This window comes from Triticum dicoccoides, chromosome 2A (genome assembly GCF_002162155.2).
Source record: "Triticum dicoccoides isolate Atlit2015 ecotype Zavitan chromosome 2A, WEW_v2.0, whole genome shotgun sequence".
NCBI classification, from domain to species: domain Eukaryota; kingdom Viridiplantae; phylum Streptophyta; class Magnoliopsida; order Poales; family Poaceae; genus Triticum; species Triticum dicoccoides.
The window spans coordinates 43,717,015-43,741,342 of NC_041382.1; the positions used below are offsets into that span (position 1 = coordinate 43,717,015).

General features: G+C 47.2%; 1 protein-coding gene across 1 annotated transcript; it reads right to left on the reverse strand.

Annotated features, from left to right (window-relative positions):
• Positions 1 to 15,247: 15,247 nt before the first annotated feature.
• On the reverse strand, positions 15,248 to 17,394 carry LOC119358846 (early nodulin-75-like). The gene is made up of 2 exons (XM_037625250.1): positions 17,246 to 17,394; positions 15,248 to 17,164 (listed from the first exon to the last, which is right to left on the reverse strand). Exons 1-2 carry the CDS (start codon positions 17,355 to 17,357, stop codon positions 15,390 to 15,392), a joined length of 1,887 nt encoding a protein of 628 aa, XP_037481147.1. The 5' UTR covers positions 17,358 to 17,394; the 3' UTR covers positions 15,248 to 15,389.
• Positions 17,395 to 24,328: the final 6,934 nt, after the last annotated feature.

The following is a 24,328-nucleotide window of genomic DNA, read 5'->3' on the forward strand; positions in this document are numbered from 1 at the left end:
CTTAGCAGTAGCACCAGCCTCTAAACAGCGCTACTACTAGAGCAAAAGAAAACGGCCCGAGCGCCCCCGCACCCCCTCACACTCTCAGAATCGATCCCCTCCGCCCGACGACGCCGCTGCGGTTAGGGTTCGTCCCCGGCCGCCTCACCCCCGTCGACGGTGTCGTGCGCCACCACCACACGAGGTCGCCTCTCGCCTACTCCGACGCTCCAGCCCCGTAAGTCCCCCTCGATCTCCTCCTCCCTGCACGCGCCACACTAGCTAGGCTCCAATCGATTTGCCGCGGCGGCTCGCCATGTTTTGGGATTTAGGGATTGCACGGTGGCTCCGCGCTTCGATGCGACATGCTCCTCGCGTGATTGGGGAGAGAGTAGAGAGAGGGGTTAGGTGAGAGAAGTATAGGCTTTTTGTTGCTCACCGAAACTTAGGAGAGAGTAGAGAGAAGTAGCTAGAGAAGTAGAGGCTTTTAGCACATATAATTGAAACTTGGGTTTCAATTCTTGGCTGCTGCCCCTGGCGGAGTGGTGGCGGCGGCGGTGCCTAGTGTTCTATGGTTTAGAGAGGGGGCGTCCATGTCATAACTATTGTTTCCGACATTTAGGATCATTGATGTAGTACTTGTAACTACTTATCATTCCTTCGCTGGAACAACCATAGTGCTCAACCGTAGAATCGTGAGCATTTTTTTAGCTCTGATATGACAGCAACGGTTGAGAGTTTCAATTCTTGGCTACTGCCACTAGCTTCTTTGTTGATGCACATAAAGATATGACCAAGAAGCCCTCACTATTATGTGGTTTCATGGAAAAATCAATGCTTGATTCGATACTCTCTTTTAGGTTGAAGAGAGTATCTGTATGTGGTGATGCTCAAATTGCTAAGTTCTTATGATGCTGTTAGTGAGCCCATTTTTGGTAAATTTCAGAAAAAGAAAACACAAATAGACAGAGAGTTGTATCTGATCGAAAAGGGGTGCGTTTGCCTTTTATAGTTTTAATTATTGTGCATCTGATGCCAAAGGTGGAATGGATGTTTACTTATTGTGTTCTGGAAGATTCTAAGCTGGTTCAACTTTTGGATGTGGGAATAGATAAAGTGTTCCCCTGGACTGAACTTTATGTTTACTTTTTAGTTGTTATTTTGCTTGCCATGTGAACTCTAGCTATGAAAACTTTATGTTTACTTTTTGGATCGTTAATCCTTTAATCATATTGCTTTAGGGAAATGGCGCCACCACCACCACCATGTCGATGGTGCAAGTCAAGGTGCGCCCAGCAGCCTTGCAACTGGCACGCTGTTTGGCATCTACTTCGAGTCTAGTTTTCTTCATGCGGCGGTAATAAATTATATGAAACTAGTAACTACTATTTTGTTTTTAGTGTTATTGGCATTAATGCATCGTGTATATATCATTTTGCTTTTTGTACACAGATCATCCCATGCAATGTGAGGTCAGAATTCAACAATCTGACTGGAGACTCTGTGACCTTTGAGGCTCCTGGGGACCCCTACACTATGGAGATCGAGAAAGGACGAAAGATGACGCGGGTGGGAGGAGATGGATGGGTCCGTTTCATCGACCACATGCGTATCACTGGTGGTGAGTTGATCAGCTTCTCCTTCAGAGCTGAAAGACCCAAGCTGGCCGTGATTTGTGTCAACAAAGCAGAAGATTACGAGGATGATGAGGATTATGACGCCCCATTCGGTGATGCCATCGTAGCTCAAAGAATGAAGTTGAGCGAGGAGGAGGTGTGCAACCTATGGGACATCATTCTGCCACGTGCTGACTTCGTCGGGGTGCCATTCCTGTCCCACCTGACAAGTACCATGGTTGATCGGCATATCATGGTATGTTGCATTTACTGTAGTAATTTGTTGATATGCTTTATTGTTATACTTAGTGTAGAGTCCGATGATATATATGCTTAGTGAATCTTATATACTCAGTAAATTTGATGATCTATATGCTTAGTGAATTCGATGATATATATGCTTAGTGAATCTTATATGCTTAGTGAATCCAATGATATATATGCTTTATTGGTATACTTAGTGTAGAGCCCGATGATATATATGATTAGTGAATCTTATATGCTTAGTGAATCCAATGATATATATGCTTTATTGTTATACTTAGAGTAGAAATGTAGTACTGTCTTTTGATAGTGTAGAATGTGTGAGGCTACTTATTAATTGATATGTTTTTCGTATTCAAAAATTGCCAAAGAGCCTATCTAAGAGTTTTGGTATCAAGCCTGATGAAGAAGGCTCTGCTGGAATACGCCTTACCGCGAGGGGCTCCATCACCACTTGTGCGTACGGCGTGGACACGGACGGTCGCACACACTTCAGCTCGGTTGGGTGGAAGAGCTTCCTCGTCGGCAAGAATCTTCATGTTGGACAGGCAATCCTAATTACTATCAGGAACACCCACCGCCCAGGCTTGAGGATGATGGTCGTCATCGATATCATCTAGAACTACATATGCTTGTGAGATCTATCTATGCATGCGTGTGGATGCTGAAATATATATATATATATATATATATATGCTAGTATGACTACCTAGTAGACTTATCAACTATGATCTATCCATGCATTGTTGACTACTATATATGAGTTTGTGAGATTGTGTGGTTATATTAAATGTGGTATTTGTCGTTAATGCTTGTGAGATGGTTCTGTGAACTTAGTTTATTTACACTGGACTTGTCTTGATTTAAATGAATATTGCCTCTGACTCTTTTTTTATTTTTAATTTCTATTTACCTAGTTGTAGCGCAGGGAGAAAATAGGGCGCTACTAATATGTAATCATAGTAGTAGCGTTGGTAGAGAAAGAGGCGCTACTACTAAGTATTTTAGCTACAACGCTTGTTTAGAAACGCGCTACTGCTAAATAATAGTTGTAGCGTCCTAGCAGTAGCGCTGGTGCCCGCGCTACTGGTAGCTCAAAAACCAGCGCTACTGATAAGCATTTTCCTAGTAGTGGGCCGAGATGAGCGGCCAGCACCCGCTGCCGCTGTTTGCTGAGGACGATGCAGCACCACCGCCCAAGGTCGCCACCTCGGCTCCGAGATTCTCCACCGGGGCGGAGCGACCGGATCCTCGCCGCCACCATCCTCGGCGACCCCTCCGGCGGCGACGAGGGAGAGGAAAATGGGGAGGGAGCCCCGACGGCGGGCTAGGGTTTGAGCTGCCCAAGTCGCCCCTGCGAGAGCGACGCGAGGCCCTTAGGGGGGGGGGGCTCCAGAGTTTCAGTTCCAGTTACAATGCAGGAAGGCTGCCTAATGAATACCAAATGGGTAATGAAAATAGCACACGTGCTATCTCATAAGAAAATGCATGCAGAGAAGCTTCGATGCCTGCTTGCCTAAATGGTAAATAAAAACAATAGCACACATGTCGAAAATCAAAAATTTGATGCAGAAATTGGCTAATGGATGCCTAATTGGGGAATAAGAGCACACATATTGCTTCCCCTAAGAGCATCTCCAACAACCGCACAACGTGTCGCGCGCCGTTCGCCTGGTTTGGCGTGGCCGACAGCGGTGGCTCCAACGGCTGCGCTAAAATGCAGTGCGCGCGCGTCGCTCCAGCAGCGCGCGCGACCCGCCAGTGCATTGCATATGGCATTTTTCAACACAAAATGATGAACATTTTCAACACAATAAAAATTTCACACAAACAAGTTGATGAAGTTCATGCCCACAAGTTTAAAATCATGCCCACAATTCATCCAACCAAGTTTAAAATGCAAATCAAGTTCAATACACAAAGGAAAGACACATCATTCCTCGTCCTCGTCCTCATCTTCGTCCTCGTCCTCATCTTCGGAAGACGATTCTTCCGCCTTCGAAGATGAATCTTCCTCCCTCTCGTGCACCGCATCACGTGAAGCTCCGACGGTGTTGGCAAGATCTTCAATGGCATCTTCATGGGAATGTGTGCGAGGAGGCTCATCGAAAGACATTCCGCCCATGGCGGCCGGAGGTGCACCCATGCCTCCCATGAGATAAGCAAAACTCATGCCTTCCATCGTGGCCATAGCGTCGGGGGGTGCTCCAAAGCCAGCCATGCCTCCCATTGCACCTAAACCGCCCACGGTACCTCCGAAGCCACCCATGGCACCCATGGCGCCGAGGCCACCGCCACCCATGGTGCCGATGCCACCGCCACCCATGGCGCCGAGGCCACCGCCACCCATTGCACGAACCATGGCTCTTTTTTGGATCAAGACTTCTTGTTAGGCAAGATTGACATACTCCTTTTGCACCGCATTGAGGTTAGTTGTGTCCAAGAAGAACAAGTGCTTCTCCCATTCCAACAACCTAGTTCGCTCCTCATTGCTCACCTTCCTCTCCTCCAAAGCCACCTTCGTCTCCTCGGCCGCCACCCTCCTCTCCTCGGCCGCCAACCTCCTCTCCTCGGCCGCGGCATCTTGGGTCCTTGCCATTTTCCTCACCTCATTGGCTTCTTTTCTTGCCTTCACAATAGCTTCCATAGCATGTTTGAGCTCATCATCTCCTTTCCTCTTCTTCTTTTGGGTTTGGTCTTTCTTGCACCCATCCGGTCGCTTTGGCTTCGAGTAAGAAACCGAGTTGGGTGTAGGGCTTCTCTTGTCGTCATCACTTGATGCATCATCCTCATCATCATCATCATCCAACTTAATTGTTCGCTTCCGTTTGTCGCTCAAATGCAAATCATCCAAATCTTCACGCTTCTTCCATTTCTCATCATCCTTCAACACATCATAGCAATGAGGCAAAGTAAAGACCCTTCCTTTCTTGATCTTCCCCTTCTTGGTTTTCCTCTCCTCTTCTTTGAACAAGTTTTGCGCAATGTTGAACTACATGAAAAGAAAGCAAGTTAGCACCAACAACAAGCAAAACAAAGCAAGTTTAGCACCAACATGTAAGATGAAATGGCACTTACTCTATCGTCCTCATTTGTGCCACTTGGGTTCAACTTGTCAACCGCCTTTTGACAAGCCGCCCACTTTTGACAATCCGAGTTGATTGTCGACCACCGGGACCTAAGTGGTCGGTTGGAGCGGTCAATTCCACTCACGTTGCGAGCATCAAAGTGTTCCTTTATCCGATTCCAATAAGCATCTCTACTTTGATCGCCTCCAACGGATGGATCCCTCGACACTTGCAGCCAAGTATTGCATAGTAAGATGTCATCGGTGTTGGTGTAATTGCCCGCTCTTCCTTTCGGTGCACCCACAATGCCCTCACTCTCCTCATCCACCTCGAACTCATGATCTTTAAAATGCATGTCATTGGTTTGAGACCAATGCGAATTGTTGGAGCCAACACCCATCATTGACATGTATGCATCATCATTGAGACTACAATTTTTTTTGCACAATGCAAATAAGCTATCTATATGTGACGAATGCATTCAAAAAAGAACAAAAAAAATGAAAAGTTAGAATTTTTTTACCTTGGAGGCATTTCGTCGAACATGTTGTGCGCGCCGGCCGTCGGCTCAACGAGTGAGCTTGCCGGCGCTTCGGCAGCCGCCGCGCCCGTCGCACGCCCCGCAAGCTTCTTCCTCTTCGCCTTGGAGGTGCCGGAGTCGTCCGCCGCCTTGTTTTTCTTCACCGATGTCTTGCCCTTCTTTAGCCGCGCCGCATTGGGAAGCTTTGAGGAGGAGGGGGCGGCGGCTCGAGCCGGCGCCGGCGCGGCGCCACCCGTCGCCGAGGTCATCCGCGGCGGCATGAAGAGGCCACGCGCGAGGCCGCTCGTCGGAGGAGCTCCGGCGGCGGCGAGGCCAATGCCACCCGGGCTAGGGTTTGTGGCGGCGGCGGCGGCGGTGGGGGGTCGCGGCTATAGGACGGGGTGAGCGGGGTGCCGGCGCGTGCGTCCATGGGTGCGGGTCGCCGGCGCCGGCGCACGCGGGGCTTTGAAGGGGGGAAGAAGAGCGCGCAGCGCGAGCGTTGAGTGTGCCGCGCGCGGAAGCGGGCGCCGCAAATACACCGCGCGAGGTATCGCTTCCACGCGCGCGCCCAACTGCTTATACCGCGTGCGCGGCTATTGCGCGCCCGCTGGAGCCATCCGCCTGTTTAGCGCGCCTGTTGGAGATGCTCTAAGGCTGAGATTGAGGAGATACACATGAACTCATGAAGCATGCATTATTAAGTAGGAAAAAATAATCCCACACTATGAGCTAGGAATAGCTAATTGAACGAAGCCGCTCAGCCTAACGGCTTCACTGGAAATACTTCTCTCACACCCTCTCCTCTTGCACAATCTATCATCTCTGAGTTGCGTACGTATCGGCGTAGACGTTTAGTCTCTCCCGCCGGCGCCGCGGTCAATGCTTGCCGTGTTTTCATCGCCGAAGTACCAGCAGACACCACGGCAAACTCCTTCGGGGGCGACGCACGGCTCGGAGGTACTACCGGCGGCCACATCGCACACCATCGGGATGCCCAGGCCGCTGATCCAGTACACGCAGCCGGGACGTACCCGTGGCATGGCGCCGACGCCGGCGGCTCGCACCACCACCGGGCTGCTGTTCGGGCCGACGAACACGGAGCGGCCTCCTAGATCCTTGACGGCCTCCCAGGCCGGCCATCGCTTCGGGTCGTATCTGAGGACGAAGATCTCGTCCGCGGGGATGGTTGTCAATCCAGAGCCTAACTGGACGACGCCGGCAGCTTTCTGCCATATCTGGTACAGGCTGCCATGGCAGAAGAAGAGATGCTTAATTACCGTCAGCCTGGACGCGGCGTCGTAGGGCGCGGGGAAGACGGCGGACAGGCGTGTCAACGGGGGCACACTCGCTGCTACGGCCGGCGCCTCCTGGCCGTTCCGTGGGATGCGGAGCACGCGCACGGCCCCGCCTGAGTCGAGGCAATACAGCCTCTCGCCTCGGGCGTCCAAGGCCAGGTCGGCGAGAGCATCGCCGTCGATGTTGTCGACGGCCGTCCACGCGACGCCCCTTCCATACCCGCTGCCGATGCGGACGTAGAGCACCTTCCTGTGATCGCACGCGGCCACGACGGTGCTGCGACCAGCACCAGCGTCGGTCGTGAACACGACCTTGCGTACCCACTGGTAGGGATGGGGGAGGTCGGCGACCACGCTGCCTCCGCGGGGGTCGAGGAGAAGGATCCTAACCGGCTGCCAGCCGACGCAGGTGACGACGCCGCCCGGGCCGCGCCTGAGGTCGCCGTCGTGGACGGCGACGGCGAGGCGGCCGTTGGCTGAGCCGACGACGCTGACACGGCAGCGGGTGCAGCCGAGGCGGCTGAGGCTATGGTCGAGCGCTTGGCAGGACGTGTAGAGGCGGAGGGAGCGTCGCAACGGGAGGGAGAAGACGGAGGCGCTGCGGCCACCGCCGTCGGTGGGGGAGAGCAGGCAAGGGTACGGCGGCGCGAGGGCGGAACGCCACGCGGCGCAGACGCATCGGAGGCCCTCGTAGTCTCTAAGAGTGAGAGGCGAGCCGTCGGAGGCCACCACGGCGGCGATGGACACGACGAGCTCGCTGTGGAGATCGGCCCAGGACCTGGCGGGCGCCGCCATCGTCAATGGCGTCCCAGCGGTTTGCGTGCACAAGGAGGGAGGATCTTGGCGGTTGGCAACGTGTCTGCACGTTATATACTCAGCCCCTGCTAGAGAAAAATCGTACGTACCAGACGGGGTCTCAAACCATCAATCGTGGACACGTTGACGCTTGAGAAAAACGCCTTATTTGAAAGTCTTTTGTTTTCGGAATAATAATAGTCTTGGTGCTCGCATTATTCTTTATCTCAGGATTTTTCAACGATGCGGTTTCAACGAGATAAGACGTTTTCATCGACGACGAGACGCCTACAGTGACTTCGTAAATTTCAAGATGATATGTCGGCTCAGTCTCTCAAATGCGTTCATGGGGCTAAGTTTATGCATTTATGTATGAGCTTTTGCGTCCGTACTATGTTCAAAACAAAATATTCAGCTATGAAATTTGGATAAGAAATAGGCCACGTACAGTCTACCTTATACACATTCCAAAATCAGACCAAGGTATGAGAATTGTTCGTCGGTGAACAGGCCTGTGAGAAACAGGCCATGCTGAGGATACAGTCAAGGCTTGACATAATCCTCTCCTTCAAGTTTGTGAGATCCTAGTATATTTATATTTTCCTTTCTTAAGAGAGAAAAAATGTTTGACATGATCCCAATTATCATCTGGTTTGATGATGTTTGGAGAGTACCTAGTCTGGTTTTCTTCATAGCTTTCATATATCAGGTTTGCTATTTCATAAATCTAGAACCCTTAGATCTTGTTTGTCTTTAAGATTCGCGCAGACTGTTCTTCTCGCTCGTGCGCTCGCTGGCATCGTGTTTGTCGCGCGTGGCAGCCTGTGTCCAGGTCCATGCGAGGCGGGCAACTCGTGTCCAGCCCATGTCTTGTGTCGCTTGTTTATTTTTTTTTTGAGCTGATGTCCTGTGTCGCTCTGTGGCCTCTTGTTGCTAGGTTGGTTTCGTTTACCGTCAAAAAAATACGTGCGCACACCCGCCTGCCCGTTGTGGGCTTTTTCGTTTTTTTTGTGGGTCCCCCGTTTTTGTGCTTTGTGGGCTTTCAGCCAGGAAAACGCGAATTGTTGGAGGAAAATGTGTCTAGTCGTTGTATGTGAGTGTGTCCTTGTGAGATTTTTTTGCTTTCTACCAGTTGTTTGGTTTTTTGTCTCCCCGGAGCGTACGTGTGTGAATGAGCTTGACCCATGAAGGACTCTTTCTACCGGTTTTGAGAGAAGCTTCCAACCATTTTTTCTGTTGTTGTTTTTTTTTGTCTTTTTTGTTTGGTTTTTCTCTTTTTATTTTTTGTTCTATTTGTCTTTAAGAATTTCATGATTTTTGTTCGTGTCAGATGCATGTCCATCATCAAACATGCAATTACAGTGTCGTCTTCGTCCCGAAACTGCATACCTCCAATGCAACTGCAATTCGAGGCAAAAATGTTTGTTGGGAGGGCAGCTGCATGTATTCTACTATACACACAATTGCAAGTATCATCCGTAACGGCAACTAATGTCTTTAACATGACTATAACTTTGTGATAGAAAATGAAAGTGTTTGTCGGGTGTCCATTGCATGTCCACCAACAAACACGCAACTACATGTCTCGCCCTCGTTGCGCAACTGCATGTGTTCACTTTTTCATTTTTATTTTTATTTTTTATTTTTCTTTACTTTTAATCCACAACACTTTTTGTGCGTGAAAACTTTATAAAGTGTCCGAAAACTATTTAGAATTTATTTTTTTAAATGGGTTTGCTATTTCACATCTACTCCTTCCGTTCCTAAATACTTGTCTTTCTAGAGATTTTAATAAGTGACTACATACGACGCAAAATGAGTGAATCTACACTTTAAAATATGTCTACATACATCCGTATGTTGAGTCCATTTGAAATGCCTAGAAAGACAAGTATTTGGGGACGGAGGGAGTAGATATGAAATAGCTACCTCATATCTAAGTTAGAGTCGTTAGATCATCTGTCTTTAATATTTGTGTAAAACGCGATGGTCTGGATGGTGCGCTGGCTCGCGGCGCGTTGTCTCGTGCGCTGCCTGTCAGGTCGTTGCTAGTGCGAGGTTCCGTTGTTGGTTTTCACAAGCCTATGCGTTGCTAGTGCCACGTCGATTGCTTTTTTCTATTTCTTTTCACAAGTTTGTGCTACACCGTTCTAGTTCCTCTCGTTTTTCTACACTTCCATTTGACACCAAGTATTTGTTTTCTCCGTTTCCGTTTTGTTTTCCTTATTTTGTTTTTTCTATTTCATTATTTGTTCTAAATTATAAACTATTTAAAGTTCTTGGTTTTTTGTTTTTATTTTTTTCTATTTTCACCATTTTCTTTATTCTTTTTCCTTTTATTCTTTATTTCTTCATTTAAAAATCATGAACTTGTTTTCACTCTGTCATATGTTCGCTTTGAATGTGTGCAAATCTTGATTGCGGGTTATTTTGTCACACGCGCTCTGTGTCGTGTCGTGTGTTTGGTGTCTATTTGTCGACTTGTTCACGCGTGTGTCTTTTGTTAGGCCATTTTTGCGGCGCGGTCTGAGGTCTCGTTTCGGATTGGTTTGCTAATTATTATCTAAATGAGAGTTAACAATTTTTTTCATATAACTCATATACCGTTACATACACGTGCTTCTGATTCATGCTCGGTGTCATTGCGTCATGTTTTCTGTTTGTCCTTCGCGAAGCGTGAGACCCGATATGACATTTTTTAATGGGCCTTTATTATGTTTTGCATATTGATTTTTGTGTGGGCTTAGCCTTTTTGTGGAGGGGCACGTGTCTTTTTGTTCCCTGTTTTTCTTTTATTTTTGGTTTGACCGCGTAGCTAGGAGGGAGTGTAACTAGATGTTTTGATTTCAGATTTGCTAAATCTAATCTAGATAAGTTTTAGTTCATCTAAATCTACAATTGTTTGATTTGTTTGGTTTAATGTTCACACAAACTCGATCATGCACGTCTGTGTCAGCTTGTTTTTTTTGTCACCCGTCCTCTTGTTCCATTTTGTTTTGTGTATCATCTTCTTGCATTTTTTTCACATGAGCCTATATATGTTGGTGTTTGGGGGGCTCGACTATGAAGCTTATTCCCCATCTTCTCACTGACCAATCTTTAACCCCGGTTATTTTGCCTATGTTTTATTTTTCATCCCAGTTATAGGTCCACCCTTGACATACAACCCGCATGTAGTTTGTTTCATCCTAGTTACAAGTCGACCATTGACTTGCAACTGGGCATGTAGTTCGTAGTTGTCCCAGGTGCGAGTCTACCATCGACTTGCAACTGGAGCATGTGTTTTTGTTTTTCATCCCAGTTGTAGGTCTACCACTGACACGCAACTTGACATGTAGTTTGTGTCATCCTAGTTGCAAGTCGGCCCTTGACTCGCAACTAGACTCGTAATTGTCAGACTTGCAAGCCCACGACCCACAATTTGAGCATGTGTTTTTGTTTTTCATCCAAGTTGCCAGTCCACCCTTGACTCTCAACTGGGCCCATAGCTAGTTTCATCCTAGTTGCAAGTCAACCCTTGGCTCGCAACTGGCTCGTAGTTTCATAGTTGTCCCAGGTGCAAGTCCCCCTAGACTCACAACTGGATTTGTAGTTGTCCAAGTTGCAAGCCCACCCTCTACTCACAACTAGAACATGTGTTTTGTTTTTCATCCCAGTTGCAAGTCTACCTTTTGATTTTAACTGGCTCATAGCTTGTTTCGTCCGAGTTGCCAGTCATCCCTTAACTCGCAACTAGGCTCATAGTTTCATAGTTGTCTCAGTTTGCATGTCCACCCTAGACTCGCAATTGGGCTCATAGTCGTCTGACGTGCCAGCCCACCCTCTAAGTTGCAAGCCCACCTTTTGACCCGCAACTGGGCCTATGTCTTGTCTTTCATCTCATTTGCAAGTCCACCATTGACTCGCAAGTTGGACTGTAGTTTGTTTCATCCTAGTTGCAAGTCGGCCCTTGACTCGCAACTGGACTTGTAGTTTCATAGTTGTCCCAATTACAAGTCCACCTTTGACTCGCAATTGGTCTCATAGTTCTCCGAATTGCAAGCTCACCCGCGATTTGCAACTAGGCACCTGTTTTGTTTTTCCTCCCAGTTACAAGTCCAACCTTGACTCACAACTGGGACTGTTTCATTCTATTTGCAAGTTGACTCTTGACCCACAACCGGGTGATTTGTTTCATAGTTGTCTTAATTGCATGTCCATCCTCGACTCGCAACTAGGATCATAGTTTGTTGTTGTCCTAGTTGCAAGTCCACCGTCGACTCGCAACTGGTCCCATAGTCCGTTGATGTCCCAGTTGCAAGTCTACGCTTGACTCGCAACTGGGATGCGCTTGCTTTTCATCTCAGTTGCAAGTCCAACCTCAACTCGCAACTCGTATCATAGTTTTATATACTAGTCTCAGTTACAAGTGCACCCTCGACTCGTAACTAGGCCCGTATTTTTTTATCTCAGTTGCAAGCCCACCCTTGACTCGCAACTGGGCCTGTGTTTTTGTCTTTCATCCTAGTTGCAAGTCCATCCTTGACTCGCAAGTACGATCGTAGTTTGTTTTATCCCAGTTGTAAGTCGACCCTTGACTCGCAACTGGTCTCATAGTTTGTAGTTGTCCTAGTTGTAAGTCCATTCTCAACTCATAACTGGCATTTTTTGTCTCCAGTTGTAAGTCCACCCTCGACTTGCCACTGGCCTCGATGTTTCTTTTGAATCGTAACTAGGCCTTCCTGTTTTTGCATTAGTTGCAAGCTCATCCTCAAGTTGCTATCGACTCTCACTTTTTCCGTGTCAATTGTAAGTCCACCATGTCTCGCAACTAAGGGTTGACTTTTTTGGCCCGGTTGCAGATCCACCATTGATTCGTAACTCGTCTTGTAGTTTGTTTTATCCTAATTGCAAGTCGAACCTTGACTCGCAACTAGGCTCGTAATTTTGTAGTTGTTCTAGTTGCAAGTCCATCCTCGACGTGCAACTAGGCTCGTAGTTTTCCACCCTCGACTCGCAACTAATTTATGTGATTTGTTTTTCGTCCCATATGCAAGTCCATCCTTGACACACAACTGGACCCATAACTTGTTTCATCCTAGGTGCAAGTCGACCATTGAGTCACAACTGGGTTCGTAGTTTCTTAGTTGTCCTAGTTAAAACTGCAAATTTGACTCACAACTAAACTTATAGTTGTCTGAGTTGCAAGCCACCCCTCGACCTGCAACTGGAGCCTGTATTTTTGTCCAAGTTGCAAGATCACCCTCGACTCACATCTGGGTCCGTAGTAAGTTTTTATCGCGGTTGCAAGTCCACACTCGACTCACAATTATGCCCATAATTTTTATGGTGTCCCAGTTGCAAGTCCACCCTTGACTCCCAACTGGGCTCGTAGTTTCGTAGTTTTCCCAGTTGCAAGTCCATCATCGACTAGCAACCAGCTCGTAGTTGTCCGAGTTGCATGCCCACCCTCGACTCGCAACTAGTGCATGTGTTTTGTTTTTATCCCAGTTGCAAGTCAAGGGTGGACTTGCAACTGGACCCATATAACTTGTTTCTTCCCAGTTGCCAGTTGACCCTTGAGTCGCAACTAGGCTCATAGTTTCGTAGTTGTCCCAGTTGCAAGTGCACACTTGACACAAAACTGAACTCGTAGTTGTCTGAGTTGCAAGCCACCTCTCGACTCACAACTGGAGCTTGTGTTTTTTCCTAGTTGCAAGCTCTCCCTCGACTCACAACTTGGCCGGTAGTATGTTTTTCATCTCAATTGCAAGTCCACACTCAACTCGGAACTGCGCCTGTAGTTTTTATGTTGTCCCAGTTACAAGTCCACCCTCAACTCGCACCTAGGTTTGTTGTTGTTTTTCCCTAGTTGTAAGTCCACGCTCGACTCACAACAAGGCCCATAGTTTTTTCTTTGTTTTGTGTCAACTACAAGCCCATCATAGTCATACTACTGCCCTGTAGTTGTGTTTTTTGAACCAGTTGCAAGTCCACACCCCAACTTTGCAACCTGCCCTGTTGGTGTTGTGTCCCACTTGCAAGCCCATCATCGACCAATAACTGGCCCCATACTTATTTTCATCCTAGTTGCAAGACTAGCCTTGACCCACAGCTGGACCACGTAGTTGTTTTTGTCTCAGTTGCAAGCCCACCGATGACTCGCAAGTGGGCATGTAGTTGTGTTTCATTAGTTGCAATCTCACCCTCGACTCGCAACTGGTCTCATAGTTGTTTACGTCCCAGTTGCAAGTCCACCCTCGACACGCAACTGAGCACATAGTTGTTTGCTGTATTTTCTTGTGCGAGTTGAAAGCCCATGCTAGTCTATCGCAATTGGGCCTCTGTGGTTATTTTCTTCCCGGTTTCAAGCCCACCCTCAATGGATCCAAATTATCATTGACTCACAACGGGTCCCCGTAGTTGTTTTTGTCCCCATTGTAAGCTTACCCTCGACTCGCAACTGCGCCCATTTTTTTTGTTGTTGTTAGCACAATTGCATGTCCGTCCTCGACTCGCAACTGGGGCCCATTTTTTCTTGTTGTTATCACAGTTGCATGTCCCCACTCGACCCGCAACTTCCTCTTTTTTTATTTTCTCTTTCTTTTCAACTTTTTCAGGTGCATGACCTTTTTCAAAATTTGTTTTTTTAATTCATGAACTTTTTCCAAATTTCTTTAACCATTTTTCAAATTGTGAACTCTTTTTTCAAAAACAATATGAACATTTTTAATTTTCACTTTTATTTTAATGAACACTATTCAAATTTTTGTTTTTTAAGTCAGCGTTTGTTGGTCAAATAGTCAATGCTTTTTAAATTCGCCAACTTTTCCAGATGTTCGTGAGGAAAAAGGAGCTAGCAACGCCCGCAAAAGAAGGAGCTAGCAACGAACCTGTAGCTACCTACACTACAATGCATGTGTCACAGTCTGTAGCGACTTCCCTCCAAAAAAAACCTGTGCGACCTAGTGACCTAGCGACGTGTAGCAATCTAAAACGCGGCCTAGCAAAAAAAATCTGTAGCAAAAAACCTTTAACAACCTAGCAGTCAACGAGGAGAGAAAACCAGTCAGCGGTGGTGCGAGCTGCCAATGGGCCATAGCCCGCGGGAAGGGCGTGAGCATCAAACAAGTCTCCGGCGCTTCGTTTGGTCTTGAGTTCGGTTCACAGGATGTGCTGAGCGTCGTAATTTTTTTGTTGCGGTCAAGCTGGCTGTGCAGCGCGACGGTTCACAAAAGAAACAAACAAACAATAGAACGAAGCGTCAAAAAAAAAAAAACAATAGAACGATATTTGGTGGACATGCCCTGATTCCTGCTGATGTCACAATTTAGATGTAGATATTATCTCACATCTAGATGAGATATAGATAGACCCTTCATATATATAGTCATTTCACTAACTGGATGTACACCTTTTTAATTTGCTTCTACTAATTCCGAGTTGCCTATATTCCACCATAAATCTAAGTAAGTTATCGCACATTAGTCCTACAGTTGACTCTTTAAAGTTCACAATTTGAGGTAAATGTTACTCCCTACGTTCACAAATTTTTATCTAACTTTTTTCTGAATCAGATGTAGACATGTTTATTGTTTGTTTATTCATTTTAGTCTGTATATAGCTTATATTAAAATATTTAAAACATATTATATTTGTGAATGAAGAGAGTAGAGTACTTTGCCAAATCGTGGCTCCGCCCCTTGGTCAAGTCTCAAGTGGATGCCCCCCGCTACAAATACTCTCCCAAATTTTCTTGTTTCATGGCGAAAAGAAAAAGAATTCGGTGCCAAGACGAATCCTACAAAAAATCTGTTCTATACAAGTATACAACATGGGTTACACAATGGCCCGAGCCGAACCACCTCTATAATCAACCGCCGCCCTGTTGTCGCCGTCTCTTGGCCGCGAGCACTGCGAGAACGAGCAAGATCACAGCAGGAGCAACCACCATGCCCAACGGGAACCTGCCACGCCGCCTGCGCCTCCGTCGTCCTTTCCCGCCACTGCGTCGCTTACCCTTGCGGCCACCCCCCTCGCCGTTGTCCTCATCACCGGTGCTACCATCTGATTCATCACTGCCATCAGATGGTTTTGCCTCTGCTGGTGCACTAGGTGGCTCCTGGACTGGTGTTGGGGCCACAGGTTGTGGCTCATGCGCTGGTGGTGGCTCCTCAACCGGTGGTGGCTCCACGGATGGCTCCTCCATGGGCGGCGGTTCCACGGGCGGGTCGATCGCTGCCGGAGGATCCTCGGCGGGTGGTGGCTCCTCAACTGGTGGTGGGTCCATCGGTGGCTCCTGCATGGGTGGCGGTTCCACGGGTGGGTCGACCGGCATCGGAGGATCCTCGGCAAGCGGTGGCTCCTCAACCAATGGTGGGTCCACCGGCGGCTCCTCTATGGGTGGCGGTTCCATAAGCGGGTTGACCTGCGCCGGAGGATCCTCGACAGGTGGTGGCTCCACCGGCGGTTCCTCCATGGGAGGCGGTTCCACGGGCGGGTCGACCGGCGCCGGAGGATCCTCGACGGGTGGTGGCTCCTCAATCGGTGGTGGGTCCACCGACGGCTCTTTGGCAGGTGGTGGCTCCTCAACTGGTGGTGGCTCCACCGGCGGTTCCTCCATGGGAGGCGGTTCCACGGGCGGGTCAACCGGTGCCGGAGGATCCTCAACCGGTGGTGGGTCCACCGACGGCTCTTCGGCGGGTGGCTCCTCCATGGGCGGGTCGACCGGCGCTGGAGGCTCCTCCATGGGCGGGTCGACCGGTGCTGGAGGCTCCTCGGTGAGCGGTGGCTCCTCAACCGGTGGTGGGTCCATCGGTGGCTCTTCAACCGGTGGGTCTACGACAGGTGGTGGCTTGGGCTCCTCGATGACGTCGGGTGGCGTCTTGACCGGTGGGTGCCGAGGCTCCGGCTCGAACTCGACATCGCACGGGATGTCGACCGCCGGCTCTCCCACGTCGTCAACCGATGGGTCGGACCCGAGCACTTCGATCGGCGTCTCCACCGGCAGCTCAGTGTACACCGGGACGTCGAACACGACGTCACACTCGATGTCGAGCACCGGAGGCTCCTCCTCCTCCTCGACCTCCACCGGCGTCTCGACCGCCACGTCCGTGATTATGGGATCCGGCCCATGAATCTCCACGAGCACGTCCTCCTGTATCTCCACGGGCGTCTCCACCGGCACGTCTCGAGGCGGCGGCTCAGGCTCGGACCCCGACGAATCGCCGTCGACGTCGACCCACTCCTCCTGCTCCAGCTCGAGGCTAGCCGACGACCACCCGTCGTCGAGCTCCACCTCCGTCCCGTCCGACGACGCGCACTCGTAGTCGTCCGTGCTCTCGACGTCGACGCGCGCCTCGTCGTCCGGCGGGGAGGCCTGCGGCTGCCGCAGCTTGGGCAGGATGATGACGAGCAGCTCGTCGTCCTCCTCGAACCCGACGGAGACCCGGCCCACGTCGACCCCGGCCGGCACGTCGAACACACGGCGGAAACCCTCCACCGCCCGCCGGTGCGCCACCCGCAGCCGCGTCCCGGCGCGCGCCGCCTCCACCGCGAGCCCGGCGCCGTCCTTCCGCGCGGCCACGTCGACGCGGATCTCCCTGCCGCCGTCGCCGACGCGGACCTCGATCGCATCCTTGTCATACCCTGCACGCACGCAAGAACGTCACCACCAACTCATCCGTGCTCGATCTCAGAAAGAACCAGCGCCGAGGATGCTTTGCTTACCTGGGAGGTGGGCGAGGACGAGGAAGGCGTCGTCGGTCTCGGTGGTGGTGAAGGCGAAGTCCTCGCCGGCGACGGCCGGGCGGGTCTCTTGCAGGGCGAGGTCGAGGTCCATGGCCTAGCTCGTAGCGCGTGTGCATCATCTGCAGCGGGAAGCTGGTTTCGTGTCGACCCAATAAACGTCGCGGCGCTCTGTACGTCAAATCCTAAGCGCGCGCGTGTGCACGGACGCCGGACATGACAGGTAATTTAGGATTGTGCGTAGGGTCCGATGCTTGGGATGCACGTATGCGTTCCTTGGCGACATGGGTTTGCGGGAGATGCTTGCGCTTTGGCGCACTGACAAGGCCAACGAAGGACAACGCACTTGAGAAAGAGAAGTTTGTTCCCTTCTTTCTCTTCTGATTCTATTCTTCTAGAACTACTTGGAGAACAGAGAAAAGCAATTCTCCCATGCACGGGATGTCCGGTGCATGGGAGAGCCGTTGATTTAGTTTGGAGATTCGATGTCACGCAATGCATTGATAGCGTGATACTGCTGGTAGTTGGTTACATCTTTCTCTGGCCACATGGCAGCACTCTGTTCTGTTCTGTTCTGGCTAGGCTCCACCACCCCATACTTTTTCATTTTTATTTCCAAGTTAAAATTTATTTTATCTTCTGAACCAAAAGTACAATTTAGGACCTGTTGGCATATTTGTGTTTATGACAAAGAGAGCTTCAAAACAAGATCACTTTTGAATATATTTCAACAATTCTAAAATTCAAGCTCTAAAACATGGTGAAACAGTGTAAAATTAATAAGAAACAGTGTCGGCTTACGTCAAAACACAGGGCAAAGGAAGGGCGCTTGGCTTATAACATTCTAAGCCTAGCAACGACCAAAAACACTCGGCTTACGTCAGGTTCTCGAAATACAGTTACCAATTAGAGCACAACATGTAAAAAACATGCATGCATTCAGCAGCTCTTATCTTGGTGGAACCTCGACATGGAATGGAACTTGGACTACAATTTTATGGATATTCTTATGGATGGAAAACACAGAAACCAATACAAAGCTATTATGAAGCTCTTATCTTGGGGTCTTGGGCCATTTGGAACCATAGAAATAAGATCATATTTGAAGGTGATGCCATTGCTGTGCACAGTTGCTTGATGATGTTTAAAGTGCACTAGTCTGGTTTTCTCCACTGCTTTCATGCAGCCAATAAACTAATTCACTAACTGGATGTATACTTTTTTTAATTTGTTTTTCTACTAATTCTGAGTTGCCTAAACGCCAGGAGAGCTGCTTGAAGCCTCGTACCCCTTTGTGTGGGCGACACGGGTGAACAGGAATAGGGTATTGGCTGCCTCCTGTCGGCGCCGCTGCCGATCCGGCACGTCTCATGTGGCCTTAGGGCTATGGGCGCGTGGTGGATCTCGGCCCTTGTCAGCGGGACGACTCTGTTTTGAGGTGTTCTTTTAAGTTTGGTTAGGGTTTAATTAGGTCATGCTCAAGAAGGCGAGGCGGCGATGGCTCCCTGGAGATAGAATAAGGTTCTCCCCGACTAGCCCTTTTCATAGTGGTGCGTCTAGCATCGTCGGATGGCGTGTAGAGGTGTGTCTTTGGCGGATCTCGCATGATTTGGTCGGTGTCTGTCTTTTGTGGATCTGGTTAGATTCAGTCTTCCTTCGTCTACCTTCATGTGTCTACTGATTGGATACTTTTGATCTACGCTTCTCTTCATCGGCAAGGGTTGCTCTTTTGGTGTGCTCGTCTTGTGAGACCTTAGCCTGACGACTCTCGATTGTCTACTACAATAATGTTTTTCTGACTCTGACGAGGGAGGGGCGATGACGACGGCACACCTTCGGCTCGCTTCGGTGCTTATAGTCGTCGCCAAGTGGTCTAAGAACTTGGATGCATTTTTTTTACTTCTGGTGTTCTTTGTATTGCCTTGACAATTAATGAATAGATCGAAAGTTTTTTCTGCAAAAAGATTCCAAGTTGCCCATTTTTTAGTAAAACTAAGTAAGTCATCGCACATTAGTTCGCAACTTGAGTTAAATGTTAGAACACTTTGCAAAAACAAAAAAGTTTTATGTTAGAACTACTTGAGATGAGGATGGTTGGATTAATCCAAAGGTAGAGAAGATAGCCAAGATAAAGTATGCAACCTATAAATTGACAAGTTCAAATTTTGTTATGCCACAAGAACAAAACAGAAATCATAAACAATAAATAAGACATGATATATGTGATGTTTTATTTTTTTTGTACGGCCAATATTCTTCTTCGCCCCTCTCAAGCCTAAATCCTGGCTATGTCCCTTGTCAAGTGGATGCCACCTACTACAAATCATCTCCCAAATTTCCTCGTTTTATGGAAACAACAAAAATAATTCTGTGGTAAGAAAAATCAAAAGATAAATCAGTTCTATACAAGAATACAATATGTGCCCGAATGAAAGCAGATCCGACGACGCACGAGCTGGATCCATGTGCGGTATGCACATTTAGCAACACCAAAAAAGTTGAATCAAAGTATACAATGCGGGGTACGCGGTCACGTGAGCCGAGCCATGTCAATGCTCAAGCACCGCGCTACGTGAGCCGAGCCATGTCAACTCTCAACCGCCGCGCTGCTGCTGCCGTCTCTTGGCCACGGCCACGAGCAGGATCACGGCAGGAGCAACCAACATGCCCCACGGGAACCTCGCACGCCGCGTGCGCCTCCGTCGTCCTCTCCCGCCACGACGTCGCTTGCCCTTGCGGCGGCCCCCCTCGCCGTTGTCCTCACCAGCGCTACTGCCCGATTCGTCGTTGCCCTCGGATGGCTTCGCCTCTGCTGGTGGTGCACTAGGTGGCTCCTGGACAGGTGTTGGGTCCACGGGATGTGGCTCGAGCACTGGAGGCGGTTCCACGTGAAGTGGCTCCTCAACCGGCGCCGGCGGATCCTTGGCAGGTGGTTCAGCAGCAGGCCTTGGCTCCTCAATCGATGGTGGGTCCTTCATGGGTGGCGGTTCCACAGGCGGGTCGACCGGCGCCGGAGGCTCCTCGGTGGGTGGTGGCTCCTTAGCCAGTGGCTCTTCGGCAGGTGGGTGTACGGCAGGCGGTGGCTTGGGCTCCTCGATGACGTCAGGCGGCGGGTGTTGGGGTTCCGGCTTGAACTCGACGTCGCACGGGATGTCGACCGACGGGTCTGTCACGTCGTCAGCCGACAGGCCTCTCGCAGGGCGAGGTCGAGGTCCATGACCTTGCTCGTAGCTTGTGTGCATCATCTGTGGCAGGGCTAAGTGCAAAGCTGGTTTCGTGTCGATCGAATAAACGTCGCGGCAGTAGTGTAAGATCCTAAGCGCGCGCGTGCGGACGGACGCTGGATAGGACAGGTAATCTTATTGGGACCGATGCTTGGGATGCACGTATGCGTTCCCTGGCGACATGGGTTCGAGGGAGATGCTTGTGCTTTGGCGCACTGACAAGGGCAACGAAGGACAATGCACTTGAGAAACAGAGGGTTTTTTTTAGCATACACTTGAGAAACAGAGTTTGTTCCTGGCCCTCTTTCTCTTTGATTCTCTCTTTTTTTTAGCATCAGTACAGACACAAGCGCTCATATACACACGCATATACTCATCCTTATGAACGCACACACACACACCCTACCCCTATGAGCACCTCCGAGAGACTGAGCTGGCATATTATCTTGAGATTTACGAAGTCACCGTAGGCGCCTCGTCGTCGAGGGGAACGTCTCCTCCCACTAAAAGCGCATCGCCGGAAATCCTTGCGAGCACCAGGATTTGAACCCTGGTGGGTTGGGGATACCACTATCCACCTGACCAACTCAACCACAGGTTGATTCGCCTGATTCTCTTCTTCTAGAACTACTTGGAGAACACGACTCCGGCTTTTTCTTTTTCTTTTTGAGATCAGCTCACTATGTTAACTAATCAAAATGTTCAAAGGGATACAAACACCCATCCGATTTGGAATTCTTATAGGTAGTTGCTGCGCCAATGGATTTTCTTATTAGTAAACTTATGAATACACATATAACCTTTTTCATCAATGTTGGATGGCCACCAATTGATTTTAAAAGAAGCAAAGCATCCGAAAACAGGAAAACAGAAAACTCTCAAACAACCACTAAGCAAACCACACACAAAACACTGCTTAGGAAACAATAATTCTAGAGTTTTGGACATGATGTGTGAGGAGCCATCCAACGCTATTCACAAATTAATTCGGTTGAGAAAGAGAGTAGGGGGGTCATGCATGCGGTGAGATATTTTAGTGTGATGGCCGGTTAGGAGAAGAGAGTGGAGAGATGGACCATGCATGTGAATAGAGAAAAAAGAGAAGGACCACATGAGTTTTTTTTGTTGGTCACTTGCATGTCTAAACACTACCAAAGCTCCTCCAAGTAGGTTCCGGTTTGCGGGAAAAAGGATGTTTGAACCACTCCACGAACGGATAGTGGTCCCAATTGGATTACAGAAAATGACAAAAATGGTTTGGACAGTACAATCCGAATATATACCAGAGGTTTGAGGGTCCCTAATCTAGTTAAATGCAATAGTTATCATTAGTAATAACCATGTTCAGTTGGTCCTGCATGCGACCATCAATAGCTGATACCAGCCCAATACGATACCCCTCCTAGCGCACTCTATATAAGCCAGGATTAGGGCCTAGGCAGATGGTTAAACTCTCTCATTCTGTAGCATACGCCAAGAGCAATAACACCACACAGGAGAAGGGTATACCTTCACCGCCGAGGGCATGAACCTGTATAATTCCTTGAGTCTATTTCCATCCACACTGATTGGTAGATATGATTGCTTCTACATTCACACCGTCGTAGTATTGTGAGGATCATATCCACGACAGAAGCAATTAACTTTTTTTCAAAATTTGGAACATTTATTTAAAATTCATGAATATTTTTGAACCCATAGACATTTCTTAAAATGCACAACTTTTTGAATATGCAAAATAGAATCGATATAATGGAAATTTTATGACCTAGTAAACATTTGTTTTCAAAATCATGAACATTTTTTGAATATGTGAACATCATTTCAAAATCGCGGACAGTTGAAACCGCGCACATTTTTTATTTCATGGACATAATTTTGAATTCACTAATATTTTATATGTCCTCGATTTTTTTTTCAAAATTCGCATTTTTGAAAATTGGGACCTTTTATGCAATCATGGATTAGAAAATGAAAAAAAGGGGGCGTCCCGGCCGTACATATGGACTGGCCCAAAATGGCACAGGGTGGTGTACTGTCTTGTCCGTATCGATTTCTATCGGCCCGACCCAACATTGTAGCTAGAATGACTTTTTCTCAGTAGTATTTTTGCTGGTTTTTCCACTGGCTGTAATATGATTTTCCTCGGGTTTTCTTCAGTTTTTCTCTGTTTTTTAGGTTCTGTTTCCCTTTTTTATTTTCATTTTTATTTCTTAGGTTTTGTACGGGTTTTTTTCTTCTTCTTTTTGGAACATGTCTTCATTTTTTCATACTGTTGTACATTTTTTGTATATAACAGCACCATTTTTGTTGTGCTCATTTAGCATTTATCAAACACATGATAAACATCCCTTGCGAAAAAATACTCCCTCCGTCCCAAAATAAGTGACTCAAATTTGTACTAGCTTTGTACTAAATTGAGTACAAAGTTGAGTCACTTATTTTGCGACGGAGGGAGTACATGATAAATATTTTTGCAAATTATAAGTTTTCTTGACCATTTTTTATACACGTCGCAAAAATATAATACAAGTAAATTATTATTCTTATTATATATATATATATATATATATGCTTAACATTTTTAAATGTATGATTTCACATTTTCTTCAGATACTTGTTTTGTATATTTTTACAAATATGTGTTAAATACCTTTTCAAATACATGTTGTAAGATATTTTTTTGCATCATATGAAATATATTTTTTAACTATGCAATATTTTTTTTACATTGGATAATTGTTTTTTCAAAAATGTCACAAACATTTTGTTTGAAAAGAGTGAGCATTTTTTCCTAAATGTAACATACATTTTTTGTGTGGTGCAAAACATTTTTTTTATTACACGAACATCTATTTTACATTGCATAAACAAAAAACATTTAAATGTTACATAATCCCTCCGTAAAGAAATATAAGAGTGTTTAGAACACTAAAATAGTGATCTAAATGCTCTTATATTTCTTCACAGAGGGAGTACTTTTTTTGAAACATGCAAACAATTTTTAAATGCCCATACTTTTTTAGAATGCTAGAAACATTTTTTAAAAGTGGGGCCAAACATTTTATTGTACGCTGCATTTACTAATGTTTTCTTAATATATGTTGGTTTTCTAAAAATATCTATATCTATATACCTATAGATACTAGTAAAAAGTGGTGATATTCTTGATTTGGTTCATCATCATATTTTAGAAAAGTGTCCCTAATAGAATCAATCCAAGTAGGTTGTGTTTCTTCCTTCATCCCCTGCCCGTACCGTGGGCGCCCCTATGTATCGCTTTAAGCAAGAGCTAGGGAAACACTCGCGTATGGGCCGCTCAAGATGGTCGGCCCAGGTGCGCTGGAGGACACATCCTCATTTTTTTCTGTTATTCTTTCATGTTTTTTGTTTATACGAGTTTCAAAAATGTTGAACAAGTATTTCACAAACGTTGAACAAGAATTTGAAAAATATTAATCAAGCATTTGGAAATGTTAAATGTGTATAGAAAAAATGGTGTTCATGTATTAAAAAATGACGAAGCTTTTTAATCATGTATATAAAATTCTTAATCAAGAATATAAAAATATGTTGAACAAGTGTTTGAAAATGTTAATCAAGCATTTGAAAAGTACCAAATGTGTATAGAACAAATGTTGACCATGTATTCAAAAAATGTTTATATTTTTACTTGAAGACTGTTAATCATGCATTTAAAGAAATGTTAAAATGTGCATAGAAAAAATGTTAAACGTACATATACAAAAAGTAGAATGAAAAGATATGAAAACCAAAAAAGAAACAAAATAAACCAAAGGAAAAAGGAAATGAAAAATAAAATTGGGAAACAAATGAAAAA

Coding starts and splice junctions, on each gene's coding strand:
- LOC119358846 (XM_037625250.1), bottom strand. CDS start 17,357: ATGGACCTCGACCTCGCCCTGCAAGAGACCCGCCCGGCCGTCGCCGGC. Junction 17,165..17,245: donor CGTCCTCGCCCACCTCCCAG/GTAAGCAAAGCA, acceptor GCGTGCGTGCAG/GGTATGACAAGGATGCGATC.